General features: G+C 37.1%; 1 protein-coding gene across 6 annotated transcripts in view; it reads right to left on the bottom strand.

Moving 5' to 3' along the window:
- Positions 1-17816, bottom strand: part of LOC117428523 (intermembrane lipid transfer protein VPS13C-like) — a 99099-nt gene that overhangs the window by 67085 nt on the left and 14198 nt on the right. For 4 of the 6 annotated variants that reach the window (XM_058995055.1, XM_058995051.1, XM_058995052.1 and 1 more), the window contains exons 5-11: positions 13133-13234; positions 8202-8264; positions 5379-5441; positions 5065-5174; positions 4519-4578; positions 3244-3303; positions 2201-2281 (exon numbers count right to left, since the gene is read on the bottom strand). In XM_058995055.1, coding sequence (XP_058851038.1) covers positions 2201-2281; positions 3244-3303; positions 4519-4578; positions 5065-5174; positions 5379-5441; positions 8202-8264; positions 13133-13234 — 539 coding nt within the window. The remainder of the gene's footprint in view (positions 1-2200; positions 2282-3243; positions 3304-4518; positions 4579-5064; positions 5175-5378; positions 5442-8201; positions 8265-13132; positions 13235-17816) is intronic. The other 2 variants (XM_058995054.1, XM_058995056.1) reach the window with 1 other exon arrangement.

Raw genomic sequence — 17816 nt, 5'->3', positions numbered from 1 at the left:
ACCTGTTTCCCAATTCTATTTACTTCTTCGTGACGATCCTTTTCTTCTTTGGCAAACCTGGACATATGGTTTGTGTTGACTATTAATTAAGAGCAATGGTTTGTATTCAAGCAAAACCTAGAGCTCAGAGAGATGAGGTAAAGACTAACCTTTTTAATCAAGTGGTTTAAATCAGGCACCACTGGCTTGACAAAAAAAATGTTGTGTAATATTAAAATGTTAACAACTCCTCATTTTCATTAATGTCAGATATCTAACATTACCTGGAGTTAGCTGAACAGTAAGTCACAGAGAAATTGTGTCTGCAAATTAATAAATAAGTTAAACTGAAAAACATATTTCAACACAAGCAAGCCTCATTTCCTTCGGCACAATGAAACATAGAAATTCCGTTCCAATATCAAATGGGGCTGCAAAAGTATACAAAAGTTATCGCGTTTTTGGACAGTTGTTATTTATAAATGAATGCAACAACCTCCATAATTTCCCTGACAGTATAATATAAATTGACAGAATTTAAGTTCTGCCTCCATATTTTTTTTTCTGCAGTCAGCGATTTAAAACCTGCCTCTCAAGTCCTTCGCATTGGACACTCATTAGGTAACTCAGTTTGGGTCTCTCTGAATCTGGGGCCACTGTCTTTTTTAGAAGAGAAGCTTTCATGTGCGTATAAATCTGTTAGGGTGGGTATGATTCACTCGTACTTCTGCCCAGCACAAGTGGATTTTGAAGGTTAAGATAAAAGCACATACAGGTCACTAAATCGGATCGGTGGATCAAATACAATACAATACAATACAATACAATACAATACAATACAATACAATACAATACAATACAATACAATACCCGAGATGCATGGTGATCACATCAGATTAGCATTCAAGTGTTACAGTGAACCCCCCCTACCTCCCTTTCACAATCAGTACAATCGTTTCTGCTTTTTAACGTTTGCCCCGATTCAACTGCACACAACGCTACACAGCATGCTTCCCAACATGTACACACAGCATGGAAAAATACCAGTCAAATCATACAGTGCGAGGAGAACAAGCTCATTAGTTTAAGCACTAGACACTTCAACAGAGTAATTCATCTTTGGCTTTGAGGAATACTGATCCAATTAGGAGGCAGTAGAACTGCCCACTGATCAAAGCAGGGTAAACAAAATCTGTAATGGCCAGCATGAACGGAGGGTTTTTGTTTGTGTCTGTTTGACAGCTTAGAAGCAGGGTTACCTTCAAAAGACTTCAGTTGCTCTTGCAGATAGAAAGTGTTTCTCCTGTTTCCTATGTCAAGAGCACCTGACGTCATCTACCGCCCCAAAGCTACTTAACTTTTGAAAAGCCCACTGACAGATGGATTGCTACAATCTCTTTGTCCAAGCTGAATGAATAAACTATCCTCACCAGCTGACCTTTGAAGTTAAAGGATACTACATAAATAAACAAGACATGTCAGTAAGATACATACATGTATCCCCTTATAAATGTTAGAGGTATTAGAATAATTATCTACATCCAAAGCTTACAGAATCTCTTAAATGTCCATGCATAGTTCAAATGTTTTTCTATAGGTATATCCTTCAATCGTTCTGCCAATTACTGAGAAAGAAGTAGATCACCATGACAGAGTCACTGTGTTACTTTAACCTTGAACGTTTTATATTTAATACAATTTCATATTGTTCTTACTTTTCTGTAAATTAAAATGGACGTTTCACCCGTGTTTTGTATAGTTGCATTAATGTATTGTTTTTGTTCACTCTAACTGTTAGAGTGTTTGTTTCACTTTCACGATATGAAGTATTTTGTTTGCATAATTTGCATATGCAAATTATTATAGTGCAAGAGGTTGAATAAAACATTTCTGCTTTTATTAAATACAACTGTCCCCCAATCTACAGTAGAGGGTGTTTCTTAAAATGTGTCTTTTTATTAAACTATGCCTTTTAATCAATGTACCCTGATTAATGCACATTTCCTAATATTAAAATACACATTAAATAAGCTACGAGGAAACAAGTTCTAAAATTAGAAAAAAGCATTAGCTATCCATTAATGTTGCTAATGGTCGACTCGTGTGCGAGGTTCCTTTCACAGAGATGTACCCAATGTCCATGTTTTTTCAGGACAAAAACTAAAAGAAACATTACTTAGGATAACAATATAAACAAACAAAATAAAATGACATATTTTACCAGTATATCTTCCTGAGTACCACGGTAAAACATCCTGCTCTTCACGTTCCAATAGGCACACAGGCAGTCTAAACGGACAAGCTGGAATTGATCAAACACAGAGCAGTTAGGCTTCCTCTTACTATGCAGCGCACTGTCTAAGCAGGGTTAACACCAAGATTGCTTGTTTTTGAAAAAGTATCCCAAACAAACCAGTATACATATTATACAGACCCACTTAATGGGACTGTAGCTAACTAAATAATTACATACATTTTACCTGTTTTGCAACTTGGTCTCAAATGTGCAGTTTTGAAAGAAACACATGTTATAGCAATTGTGTATTTTCATAAACAAATTTTCATTTCTTACTCTCGGGGAATCTGTCGCACTTTCTAGGTCATTTCACTTTTGAAATTACTGGCATGTCAGTCAATAGGGGAAGCAGATGGCTGGTTAAGGAAATGAGTGGAGAATTCACCCTCCAGGTAAAATTACCAAGGAAGTGCAACACTATCTGAAAGCATGGCTCACAAACAGAGATTTCATAACAGTGTAATAAAATAAAACAGCTTTTTAAGACTTACAGTATTTGACAATTGGGCACAGATTAATGGAATTATTTTGTTCGCTATAATCACTTCCAACAAGCAAAATACAATTTCAACAACAAAAAAAAAAAAAAAAAGAAAAAACTGTCGTAAGATCACAGGATCTACACAAATGTATGTGTTTTGCTCAGTATGGAGCGTGATGTAATGATTTTAATCCATGACAGCTGATTCATGCATTTACCAGTATGGGTACTGTATGAACTGTCTGTTTAAAGGTGGTTATGTTTAATAAAAAATACAACAAATTCTAGACAGATTGATTTTCACCACAGATGCATTTCAAAAGGTACAAGGGCATTTAAGAAAGATGTCCGATGTGGTTATTAAGTAGAAATTATGTAAAATATGTAATATATATATATTAGGTACCACTGATAGCTTAGTTAGAATCTAGCTTAAAAGAACATCCATATATACAGCCTACATGTTTTTTTATGTTTTTAAAGTTACCTTGTAGATGATTTTGTCCGCATTGTTTAGTATGCATGGCTTCCAATTTTCATCGGCTGTCTGTAAAGAAAAGAATTTCAAAGTTATCGATCTGCGGTGGGTTCTGTCCTGTTCATGTTCACAGAAGAGCCTGTGAGTAACTAACTTAACCTTGTAGTACATGACCTACATGTGAATGTGCTTAGTCTTCCTGTGTGAATCCGGTACAGTAATCCGTCGCATATCCGACTGCGGTGGGACCAGAGTAAGGGCGGATATGTAAAAAGCCGGATAAATTAATCCTGTTTTAAATACCATTATGCACAGCTGTAACAATTACGATATTCACACAACTACTGTTTTGAGAGTCAGATTTTATTAGGGAGGTCACCCTTGTTTAGAAAGATACAGGGTATTAATGCTTGTGCCAAAGTAGCCATCTGCCATGTGGGTGTGTGCATTCGCTGCTGAGTAACAGGCAGGAGATCGAGAAGGAGGATGAAGTTTATACAGACGAATATGATTTATTTACATATAGTCAACACACTGAACAGCTCACGTGACACTACCAGCAATGGCTGCGCACGGCGCACATACAACACACTGTGCGAAAACTTTGGTAGGATCTACAATCTGTGAACTAATCTTCTCTGTTCAATAATAAACTAACGTTGCTGAAGAGATTGATCATGGCGGACAAACAGTTAGGGCAGATATGTGACGGGCCGAAACGCGTCGGATTACTGTATTGGGAAATACCTGTAGTGATGTTTATGATAGAACTGTCAATCCCTGGCAGGAGTGACACTGTCTGGAGACCTGCTTATCAAACTGGCACTAATCTGGAGTGTTGCTTATCACATTGTGATTAAAGATTGTTAATTCGTATTAATGTTATTCTGTAATACTGTTGATGCATGTCATGTTCATCAGCATTCCCATCATACTCATGGCTGACATTTTGAATTTGGAGCTGCGGAGGGGGGTGTATGTTACTGACATGCTTGTTCTTGCTCAGGAAATCTGCAATAAACAGTAATGAAGAAGTGAGAGCTGAAGATCCGAATGTTTGCTGATACAGAAAACTGACACGTAATTGAATTGCTCAGAAGTTCAGAGTGCAGCACACTGATTTCCCAATGCATTAGGCTGAAAGCTTCCTTAACAGGAACTCAATGTTCTTCTCCCAGGCAACTGGAAAATTGCTACACATTTATCCTACAGTTGCAAATCAAGGTCAAGTAGACAACAACAGCATTTCTGATGTATTAATCACTGAAAAGATCAGATCTTTACCTGTAAACTGAGCTCTTCCAGTGTAACACCCATCGAGAAAGGCTGCTCAGGGTCTGTAATCTGGGAAATAAAAAATATATATAACATATAGTAAACTTTCTCTGACAGAGAGTCTAAGTGTTTCCCACGATTATCCTTCCAATGTGCTGGGAACATGGCTGATTATTCTACGCGCTCAGAAAAAAAACCAACACAATTTGTTTACATTCCCAAGTTTTAGCTATAGGGACACAAGTATCCTCCATTCCCTTGTCTGCATATTTAAGACTTTGGGTTGGATCATCCCCATAAAGCTACAAATCCCCAAGAAACATAGTTCAAGACAGCCTTGAGCTATTTAAATATGTTCATTTAAATGCCAAAAGAACTTCGCAATTACGTCACTTCACTTCTGTGTCCATCATCTGGCCCAACTGGTCCTTCAAACAGCATCAATGTTAATACAAAATAAATATGTAATAAAATACTAGCCAGTTTCCCTGTCCAACAGGAATGTATACAATAACACAAGCACATCATCATGTGACTCTTTTGAGGTATACTCACATCATCTTCATATCGGATATGAATGTTAGTTATTTTGACCTGCAGATTCTTTATGACCTGAGTAAGTAGCTTTTCTTGAAATGAATCCTTCTTCTCATCTTTAGGATTCTCTAAAAATAAAACAAAATCAGACAAAGCACTTTGATTCACAAAAAGCAGTTAAAAATACTGTAAATATGAATTGCTAAACAAATCTAGAATGAACAAATCTAAGGGGTAAAGCCCTCTCACAAGACAGTATAAACATAAATGCCAGTTTGAGAAGGAGCTAATAAGTACTATATATACTACATATAGATATTGCACTTACATACCTTGCTTGTGCTCACGTCGTTTAGATTTCTTAAAGTGTTTTTTATGCTTTTTATGCTTACGTCCTTTTTAAAACGCAAGCATTAGGAAGAAAAAAAAGTTAGTAAAGAGGAAAGATGCAGCCAAGCAAACAAGACAAAGATTTCAGAATGAAAAAGGAAATTATAATACTATGCATTCGACCACTGAAACAAGACCATCAAAACAACAGCATGCACTGTGTATACTATATTTGGTACATATCCACACTCACAGAATGCATTAAAGCTAGTTATATTACATTAGAGAAAAATATCTACATAAAATATAAGTGACTGCACTCATTCAATTATGTAACTTATTAAAACCGGAACAAACTCAAATCAATATTTAGAATGTTAAGCAGCATTCTTTTTTTTATTGCAGCACTTGAGGAGGTACACTACCACACAAGCCGTCGGATTAATTGACTTCCCACACTGTAAAGTAAAATTTGAATGAAAACAGTGTGCCTAATTATTTTTTTGTTTCTTCTTTTTCTTTTTCTGTTTTTTCTTCCAAATTTAGAATGTCCAATTCACTGAAAACACAACTAATCCCCACAGCAGCTCTGGAGAGCTGAAGGTCAGTGGGCATCCTCCGATCCCATGAGCAAGTCATCTACCTCTTCACACACAGGCGCTCTACAGCAGATGTCACCTAACCTGGTCTCTGGGATTCTCTGTAGCAGGTTGAGGAGAAACAGTCCCATACCCTCCCTGGAGAACCCCCAGCAAAGATCAGCAACTTGGCACAGCCAGGACACAAAGTTGTACTCCCCTGAGTGCATGACTCACCCTGCACACCACACAGTCGTGTCTTTGCCAGGGGAGCCCCTCTTGTATTATTTAAAAAACAGCAGCGGTGAAAAATTACCCCAATCAGTAGAAACAGACATATGCAAGGAAAGACACACAAACAGGTGTTTCTCATTCATTTGTGGATCTGCATTTGTTTTATCGGAATTGACAATTGTATAGTGCAACAATTTTCCCTAAATGCCAGTGCACAGCAATCATCAAAACCCGATGAAAATAAGTGCAGTTAACATATTTCATGAATGATAAAATACAATTCAAAGCTGCTGCAGTATGTCCACTGTTTTGTCATTTCAAATCTTTTTACAAAACATACATTCAAACTTTAAAAGGTGCAGTGTCCAGTCAAAAGTACATAATGGAAAAACACATCTGTAGGTGAAAAACGCTAAAATAAAAGTCGCTACATTTAAAAAATATATATGCACGTGAAATTCACGGTCCACTAAAATAAATGGCTTTATATAATCTCTGCAAGTAAGAAATTGGGAGTGTCCAGCGTGAAAACACAATACAAAATAATAAATTAATGTAGCACTCAAAGTAGCACTATAGCATTCAAATGCTCAATACAAAAAATGCCTGACTTACAAGCTCTTGCAGTGTCAAAAATGTAATTTGCATAACAGGAAAGCATAATCAGTCAGACTGTGGAGTCTGTATCATCTGCTCCAAAACCATCTTCGTTGTCTGAACAGAAGATAACCCTAAGACTAACCCTGAATCATTCAATGCACAGAGCAACTACTTCTAGGCGGTTTTTTCTATTCATGTGAGCCGCGATATTTCCCCTCAGGCATTAATGACACATTGTTATTAAAAACCGGAAATTAATGGTGAAAATTTGTCTATAAAAGATGACATCATTCAAGGACATTTGCATTGGTTAAACACCAAGGCATCTGTTGTGTACACCATAATAAAACCCAAGTGGCTAATTGGTTTTCAAAATCTGGCTCTACATCAAATAGCATGTTGTGAAAAAACAATACAGCAACGGATCTAAGCGACACCGTCATAACATGACAACGTTATCTCATTTGTATATGTTGTTTTTGTATTCATGCCTTTGTGGCACAATATTTTGCATAGAGCCAGGTCAGTGCAGTATAGTAGTCAACCTTGATAACTTACTATTTCTTTTTTCTCAAATGTGTACTAGCGTTCCAATGAGACTGCCTCTTAGAATAAAAATCATCTCAAATGTTTAGTTTTAAAATATATTTTTTAGCAAAGAAATATATAATTTTATAACTGTGGCAGGGCAGACCTGCTGCTGTAAATAGTGTGTGTGTGAGAATGTAAGGTTGGCAGGAATGAGGTTAAATCTATCCCTGCCAGCAATCAAAGGTGTGGCCATTCCCCAATTAGGTAATTGGTGCTAATTGGGAGTGGCCACATATATATAAGGAAGGAGAAATCCTTTGTCTGTTGGTGGAGCTTTCTGTCTCTGGGTGTCTTTCCTGCTGGTAACAGCCTGGGCAGTGACGCTACCCTGTCACAGTAACATATACAGCACTACACTACTGTAGGTGGTCTTGCCTTTGCTCCTATCATTAACTAGCCAGCTGCTTCTCCTACTGACTGAGTACCTGGAAGTAATGCAAGCCAAGCAAACACAGAACTTCCTTTAACCTAGTGTAGTATCAGATATCATTCTTTAAAATGAATATACTGTACATGTTTGCTGTTACAAGTGTCTCTTTCTCTTTCAAAACCTATACAGCGAATCATGATAGCCTGACAGGTAAGAGTTATGGAATTATTGTTAGCTACAACCACTTTCATCACATTTATTTGTATCAAAACTAAGTATTTATCCAGATCCAACATCAAGGGTTTTACAGGTATTGATACATGTTTCAGATTTTTACTAAAAATATTAATAAATAACAAAGCCATAGTGTATTTGTAGGCATTTGTCTTGTTAATACACTACTGGTGTGCAGGTTGACTCAGATAAATGCTGATAACAGCCTTGGTACCTACCTGGCTTGACATCCTTATACACATAGCTTTCCAAATCGAATAAGAAGTCTCCAGTTTGAGTGCCTTCATCCCACGGTAGCAAAAGGCAAGCAGCAAAAAACATCAGACTCAAGTTATGTTCAAAGTTAAGTTTCCCACAAGAAATTCAGATGGGAAGAAGATGGCATGGTGGTAAAAGCATGCATCATGCAAAGAAGCAAACAATTGAACTTAATTAACCATAAAAACGTATGACCCGGAACACGAGTGTGGTGCGCTTTAAGAACTTCTAGCTTTAATTACAAAAGTTGATAAAATTCAGGCAAATGGGATTTAATGAAATTGTGGTATAAAATCATAGTATGGAACCAAACAGTGTAATAATTTCCTGCCAAACAGCGACCATCAAACATTTAACTTCCGGAACATGATAAAGGACAGCTAAATAAATCATTCTAATGAACTTGAACTGCAGTAATAAACAAACCACCATGTGATGTAACTGTTTCAGGCCTCCTGTCATTCTGATTCACATGATGAAAGTAGATTTCATCACGCCGTTTAACTTTTTCTCCCAATTTGAATATTATTTGGGGAATTCCTGATGTAATCTGAGCTCAGTACTTCATGTGCTCTGCAGCAAAGCAAACATCCAGGATCCAGTTTGCTTGAAATGATGGCATCATTTGTTTTAAAGGCATTGCAAAAACAAATAAACAGGACCTGTTTGGGTTAGTACTTAACTGTTACAGCTAAAATTCAAATCGATAGCACCTTAGATCACAGACATGCATAGCATTTGAATGGCAGTGTAATACTTAGGTAATAACCAATGGTTCCTGACATTGTAACTACTGTGCAATTACATGGGAATGACCTTGTGAACAACATTACATGATCACACCATGGCATCTAATTACATGATCACACACATCTATTCCTACCATTTAAGAGCATAAAATGGTAGTTGGTAGTTACCCAATGACATGGTATCTAAAGTATTACCAAATGACCCATGAACTATGACAGAATACCAGCAGGTGTGGGGTCCACAAGTGTCTCTCCTGGTAATGGCGCTGCATGCTGGCTTAGGATGAAATCAGCTGGGTTGGTTCAACTCACCGTACCACAACGTCACCTACTAATGAGGTGCCATCCTCTGCATAACAGTGAACCTACTGACTCTGTGCCAAGTGTAGGAATTATTTAAGACTGTTAAAACTTCTCCATCTTGATGCATGACAAAGTGGAGTTCAAATAGAATTATTTCTGTGTTGTTTTGTTGCCAGCAGGGGCCACCCTTTATACAAAGAGAATTCTAATGAATTAAGACACATTGCAGGCTCTGTGCACCACTCACCACATAGTAATGACAGCACTTTATTAAATGACAACACTTAACCATACCCTTTTAAAACGAATTATTAAAAATGTTCTGTCACACTACATCAAGCATTATCATCCTGGTTCATCCCAGGTAAAGAGAAGATGTAGATGAATTGCAGATGCATCAATTAGTTAATGTACTTGAAGAAGCTGGCTTCAATTGTTTAGTTGTTGCACATCACAGACGTGGCCAACTAATGTCCTCCAACTTGTCTCGGGTTTGGCATATTTATTGTTAAATGTCCTTGAGAATTTGTATATGAAAGCGTGTTGCATAGAGGATTTATACTGGACCCTGACACCACCGATAAAACAAGGGAGTGGGTGTACAGTATTTGTTAGCCTATTTGTTTTTCTATGGGTCTCTGATATATCGAGAGGGTGGTGTGTGTGTGTGTGTGTGTTATAAGATTTCTTATCAATTCTTGCCCACACAACAGGCCCACAGTCTAGTTTAGTGTTGGCATATTTGGATGAACTGCCAGCTCATGATATAACCTTCAACCTGCTGACCGGTTTTGTTCTTGACATCTGCCAATGTCATGTAGCAAGTTTTATCTGCAAAAACCATCTGCAATATTCCTTGAATACAAAGAGAATGCTATGCATCCTTGCAGAAATGACAAACAAACACTATGCACATTTCATAACAAAGAAACACCTTTGTCCATTATCTTGTTTGTCACAGTCAAAACAACAGGTTTTTTGTATTGATTATACTAAATCACTCTGACCACGATTATAGTGTGATTGAAAGTACCAAAACATTCCTGTTCCCTAGCAATGCAACCATTGTTGATAGTAAGGTATGGTGTGATCGTGCAAGGTACTTTTCACTTAGGCACTTTTATTATCAAATCAAAAACATTTTCCACTAAAAGTTTTTATCAATGTGTGCCCACACACAGAGCAATCATTCACAGTGCTTCTGTACTACAACAGTCAGAATATAAATAGAAAAACCTGCAGTAGTAGTTCTGTCTTACCGATAAAGTAGCAATTAACACATTGTTATCCACTCCTATTTATACATCTTAAACATTTTACATTTTACAAATTGTCACATTCTTAACACCTGGATGTTTCAATAATTTACCTACACAAGGGGGAGTTCTGAAACCAAGGTCTGGGTGCAGTCAGAGTGTAACTTTCAAACCCTGGTCATTCACTGGTGGAGTTTATTATGCTATTCATGCATCTTGAAGCTCCATGTCTTCTGAACCCTTAAACATCACTGCAGGGCTTAGTCATAATAAAAGATTATTACAGAACACAATGCAAGAATATTGAACAGCTGTGCTGGTCTATTTGAGAAAGCATATCTTGAACGGAAAGGCACAGTGCTTCCTTCTAAAACATATTTGCCAATAGTTGGCCTCTAATGCCCCGGTTACATAAAAGTTGGTCCATGAACAGCTTTGGGATGACTGGCTGTAAAGATTCTTATCAGATGTAACTCTCACTTAGACCACATCACAAAGCCACCACACAACTCGGGGCGTATCAAGGATGTAAATCAAATTGCAGCCATTAATATAATGTGAAAGCATAGCCACTGTTTTCTGTATTATTATTGTAGAACTTTATCAAATTAATGTTTCTTTCACAACTGTACAATTCTTATTAACATCACTCCTCTAACTACAATGGAAGCATATTCTAAAGCACGTTTCTCGTCTGCAGTGGTAACGACTGGGAAACAAGGAACCTGTATCCAGGGCCAATGCTGATAAGGCTCAGAACACCGCAGTACTCAGATAGCAGTATTTACTGTTCTTAGAAATCCTCTGGATTTCCCTCCTAAATAGGCTTTGTCTGAATCAATGGCTTAATCAGATGAGATGCTGGTACATTATTCAAACCATTTCTTTACGTATTCAATACAAATCAATACATATTAAATAATACATAGAAGCACTGCACGTTATCTAACTGCATGGAAGAAAAAAAAAAACCTGCTGTTTGTTTATAATCACATTTCCAAGAAAACACAGATAAAGGCATCAGCTAAAAGGTTTGTTGTCTTGACTCAGGGACCTATTCTCAAACAGTTTCAGTCCAGTCCGTAATTTACTTCCGGCTGGGAAAAAAATATGTACAAGCACGGACTGAAATGTATTAAGGGGCAAAGATGATGATGATTGTATCAAAAAAATTAATTAAGTATTAACGTGCCAGTAAATTCACAGCACCCCAGTTCAATTACTGGCGTGCTAATGATTCAGGAATATGGCCCATCGGGTAAAGGATGTAAACATGTGAAATAAACAACACATACGTACGTGTTTCCCTCCTTTGTTTAAGGTAATATGAAGGGGTAGAATTTTTAAAAAGCCACTCGTGATTCTTTGTGTAATACAGTACACAGTTGATGGACTGATAGGCACGGATTCAGTGGAAAAACCCTAAGCCAGCAGATTTTTATTCATTCTGTCAGTGAGCGATAGGGGTGACTTTGTGTCTCATTTAGTGCGAGTCCAGGAACATTAAGGTAGTTTATTGCTCCGCTATCAGTGGCTGCAGCTGTGAGTTTGCAAAGTGAACAATAAATCAGCTTCAATGAATTGTGTTAAAAAATACCAATATTATCAGCTGTGCTGCATTTTCGAAGAGAGTAGGTGATGCAGAAGACGCCATTAATTCAGCATTAATTCCTGCACCTGACACCTCTACGCTAAAAACATTGTGGTATGAAAGAACAGTACAGAGATCCTTTAGTCTTGGGTTTACCTGGGATATTTATAGATGCTCTGTCCAAATTGCTTGCAAGACGTTTTATTTCCAAAACTGTACTTAAAAAGAGAACTTGCTGGTGGTTTCAACATCCTACCACTAATACCATTGGACTTAGCTTTACAGAGAGAATGTCTCCAAAAAAAAAAAAAAAAACCTGCTATATTGAGCAGTAATCGGTCTCCTGTATTTTACAGAAAGCACCACTACAATCTAAGATACTTTTCCTTTGCAAACCCGTGGCAATCTAAAGATATAGCGACATGTCAAGATACAACCCCACCCCCTACACCCTGTCTCCCATCCCCAAGATGCAACCAGTATAGGCAACTCTCTACAGCAGGGTATTCTGGACAACTGGTTTAAAATGTACAATAGTAAAGACCATTTCTAATCAAGATTTACAGCATGTACATGGCTTTATTACAAATATCAGGACAAAAGAAAGGTGTAGGAATCAATGAAAACAAATCATGAAAGGAAATGGTGAGAGTTGGTACTATAATGTAGATTTCCCATTGGTGTTCCAGTACAATAATTCCAATGTTGTGCCTGGTGGTGGTTTTTTGTTGTTGTGTTTATAGACGCCAGTAAAATTTACATTAGAAATGATCCAAGTCTATTCAAATGCCCTGAAGAAAACAATGCTGTTCAGTGCTGTAACTGGAACACCCAAGGATTCATTGTAATACAATTTATTTTACAAATAATTCGCAATGTATAGGTTAAACAATGCATTAACAGCACAGAAAGTTAGACTGACAGGACAGCATAGGAAAAGCTCACAAGCAGCCATTATATTACATGGTCTACCTTTCAAACGCACAACATACCTCTCGCTGCAGCTATCTGTAGGGCTTCTTCAATGCGCAGCAGTTCCTTCTGTTTGGCCTCCTGCAGGAATTTTTCCTCTTTTGCTGCATCATATTTAATACCTGCCACAAATAATGATAAAGTTCATTAACACATAACTTTTATTAAAACAAATATAAGGCTCAAGGCTTTGGGTATATATCAACGGTGGGGAGTTGTTTAATTGTGTAAAGAAAGTACAATAACGAATTCAAATACAGCTGAAAAGAACGATGGTGTGCATTTTAATGATCCAGAGCACCAGAGCTTAATATCATCATCTGTGTAAACCCTGCCAGGGTCCGTCCCCCCATGTGTAATTTATTGACAGAATTAAAGTCAGTTTAAAAAAAATAAATAAAAAAGGAATCACCTTTAGATTTTTCAGGATGGCAGTGTTAGATCCAGTACTGTTTATGTCATTATCATAGACCCATATCACATAAAAAAAATACACTTCGTACAAAGCCTTCAAAAGATACAGTACAAAGGGAAAATTAGGAATCGACATTATTCTTTGTACAGAAATACAGGTAAATCATCCTCACGTCAGACAAAGGAAGACTTCTGTTCCAGGTGAGGCAGGTTCACTGAAATATCAATCCGATTACATTTTTGTTACACCTTTCTTTGAGCATACTGGTGCTATGGAAAAGAACACCCTCATATGAACCATGATGAAAGAGACATGATGAGGTCTTTCTAGTTTACTGGAAAAGGATGCTTTCTTGAAAAACGTGTCTGTGTGAATTCAGGAAACAGATACTATAAGGGTGACAGGTTACTGTGAGCCTGGAATAAGATTTACTCAAAATTAAATATAAATATTGTGCATGTTTGCATCCTGTTTTTTGCAATAATAATTTGTTACCTCAAGCTCATGATGGGTCTTGAGAGTGTTCAAATAGTATTTAATGAATGTTCAAGCATATCTGCAAATGAATACTTAAAATGTTTTGGAAATGTTCATTTTTTTAATTGTCTGCAACTTAAAAGAATGCAGTGTTCCTACAATATTCAAATTCAATCACGACGGGTCACAATGCAGCACAGCGACTTCCTGTAGCAACAGACTGGCTGTGTGCAGCATGTTCACCTACAGGAAAGTATAGGAAAAAACAAGGCTGAAACTGCAGAGTTGGTAAACTCCTCTCCCTCGCTCTTTTGAAAAACATGTTTATTTGTCTCGACAAGTCAGCAATTTGCCAAGAGAGCTAATGAGTTAGAGTGAGAAAGCTAAAAGCTAAATGGCTTCTTTGTGTTTGCCAAGGGGAGCAGGGTTAGCTGTCAGTTTACTCTTCGAGTTATTACTTTGTAGTGGAAGATATTTCTCAAAATATCAAGAAATGTTTTACCTCTTTATTAATAGTCTGAACGGCTCTTTGTGCTCAGCTTGCTAACAGGTTTCCTAAAACACTCCAGTCAAACACTGTCAGTACTTTTCTGCATTTGTTTGACCTACCAGGCGGCCTTGTGGTTAGCATAAGGGTTGTTTGCTGTTGCTGTTTGCTCACAGATGAGCCTAAAGTGTACAATTATATGTTTTGAAGTATCAAACACAGCACGCATTACCATTCGGTATTGGTCACAAATTACAACCATGCTGTGCTTCAGTAATTTCTTTACTAAATATACTCCAATTTAAAATTACTCCACCAAACACTGACAGAGCTGTATGTTAATGTTCAAAAGAGCTGCTTTCACACATGCAGATGGGGGTGTTTGCATGTGTGTAAAATGCCAAAAGCCACAAATCACGTACGTTAATGTCAGCTTGATGAGTTTATTAAAGCGTGTAAATTGTTTAAAATAGTAATGTTACACAGTGAATTGTGGCCTACAGCACTGAGTTTTATTATACAAGCCTGACATAAAGTTACTGGGGGTGAAACAGTCACATGCATATCACATGGCACTCACAGATGGCAAACCAGAACATCCAAGTGAATGGGATTTGAAAATAGTTTAATAGGGAGATTTGATAATACTCCATTATAATGGATTAATATTTAGTGGAGACATTTATGCCAAAAATGAGGGTAATGTTGCACGTCTGATTAGGTATGATGAAATTCAAAATGTAAATACAAACTGAAAATATCTGATAAGGCTGTCCCAACAAAATTAAACATCCTCCATTTTAACAACTCTCAAAGAGCTAAAAGCAGCATTCTTTGTTCCATTCTATCATACCTAGGAATTTAGAATTGCAGCACTTAGCACTGCAAATTATCAAAAAGTGCAAATAAATGTCATAACAACAAACACCAAACAAGTGTTGCACAATAAAAGAGGCGTGTGGGTTCCCTTAGGCTTCAAAATAAGGCGGAAATGGGAAATGATGCCGTCGCTTTCAACAGTTCATAAACATGTAAATAAACCTCATTGGGAAAACATGAATCCCCTTCATGTGTGTTGTAATTACTAATGTTTCTGATTGAACTATGGAGCTTTCACAATAGGCTTTGCAAAAGAACAGCCTAATGTAATTTTCTGCTAGGCAACAATTTCAGCAGTCATTAAAATATCTAAAGATTAAATCAGAGGCCGAATCTACTGAACACCAACATTTAAAGTGGTGCCCTTCAATTAAATATATGGTGTTAATGATGCAGTCAACGGACTTGCGTAGAGCTCAGCTCATTAACATGCATATACCGTGCTTAGCACGCCATCTTCTTGTGTTCAAGGTTATGATGACAAATTAACATGCTCTTTTTTATTGCCTGCAAGAGTACCTTCACTTCAGCCCACAAAGGGAACTTTAACTCTGTATATGTTTTAAAGCTGTACATTTAAAGTGTTCATATCCATTGGCACTGTAGATCATTAAACAAGGGCCTGCTTTTACATTTCCACTACAGCATAGTGATTTCCATGACTATTATACGTAGGGTATTCACACCTTCAAACCGCGGAACAATGCTCCACTGTTAATCAGCTTTGTGGTTAGGAACCACTGAATCTTTAGTAATAACACTCTCTTTGTATATCCACTTCCACCCACAATTACTAAAGAGAAAAAAAAGACATACTGCCTCTTTGATATCACTGTCATTGTGTATCCATTGTATACAGCCTCAGATAAAGAACACATGGTCTGTCTTTATAGATACATTCTGCAAAAACAAAAACGCGTTATCTTGTTGAAGCAAATCGCCTACTATACTATGTCAAAGTGCTATGATTTTAAGTTGACATGTAGACTTTATGTTTGCAGGAATCTGCACCTCTTGCTTCAAATGCTGAGAAGGGGAGTACATGCAGAGGGGGTGTGGGGAGGAAACCCCCTCTGAAGTTACAATGGCTGGAGCAGTTTTCATTAATCTAAAATCAAAGTCCAATTGTGTTAGATGCCAGGGAATCCTTAACATAAAATCACAGGCATGTACTCATTATTACCTGAAACTTCCCACAGTAACCTCATAGGTATTAAAAAAAAAGAACAAAAAAACCCAAAGAACAGGCCTTCTTGCATTGAACTGCATACCCAAGACATGGCTTGCCATATATTCCCATAACCATAGCAGAATGTTAAAGCCATTGTTGCATATTTAAAAGAAATAAGGGAAGCAATATTTACAGTACTGGGCTGACGAATTTGCTGTACATTAAAATACAATTCAAAGTTTAAGCTTTTATTCATTATGCCAAAGTCTGTGAATCAAAAATTAAATAAGCAGATAAATAATGGTAAATAATAAGTGGCTAAAGTCTCTAAGCAGGAACTCGTTTAAATGTTGCACCCACACAAAACATGTGTTGTAAAGGATTGCAAAGACTGTAACGGGCATACACATGTATGCACAGGATGCAACAATGGTTTTTAAGCTTTAGTACACTGTGATATCTTGTCTCAAAAGCCATGTCCTACAATCTTTTTCGAGTAGATTCGCTCAAGACAAAACCTTCCTTTTGTGTTGTTAATTTCCTGTTTTGCCACGACACACTAGGACATGACTTTATTAACAACATATTTCTGTGTACTGTACATTTAAAGCACCCAAAACCCTCAGTTTACATGCAAATTTGTTGGATAAGTTTGTAATCAGTCTGATAACAGAACATGTTGGATTTGTCTTGACTCTACCACCTTAAGCATATACTATGTCAGGGAAACTCTTATCTATACCAGTCTCAGCTGAAAAAGACAAAGTCATTAGTAAAGCAAGTTACTATACTAGCTTACAGTGTAAGACCCCTATTTTTTAATTAAAGCGATACTTTATATTATCTTAATTTTTATAATAATTTATTTAGCAGCTGTTTAATATTACATTCTGTGTGTTCTTCATTCTCTTAGATTATTAATGCCAGATTATTTTCAACCTAAAAACTAAAATGCGGCGGTTGGAAAATAACCACTAGGGATGGGCAACTAAGGAGGTAATTTCTGAAACTCAAAGATTTATTATGCTGGTATCTCAGTCCAGTTCTCTCTCCTATTCTCCCAAATCTCTCTCAGGGACAGAGTCATCAGCTCCAGAAGTTTCACTAACGAGAGGATCTTCAGGTACCCAGTGTTACTCTGTACTTATGGAATTTGGTTTAACATGGGTTGGAGAGGGGATCTCCATATACAGTACTGGACAAAAACCTGCATTACGTTTAATATAAAAGCTGCATCTCCCTGTTGAAAGGCTGTTTCAGTCATGATGGGGAAGA

Source organism: Acipenser ruthenus, chromosome 21 (assembly GCF_902713425.1).
Source record: "Acipenser ruthenus chromosome 21, fAciRut3.2 maternal haplotype, whole genome shotgun sequence".
NCBI lineage: Eukaryota > Metazoa > Chordata > Actinopteri > Acipenseriformes > Acipenseridae > Acipenser > Acipenser ruthenus.
Note: the sequence above shows the minus strand (reverse complement) of the source record. Positions and strands in the feature narration are given on the sequence as shown.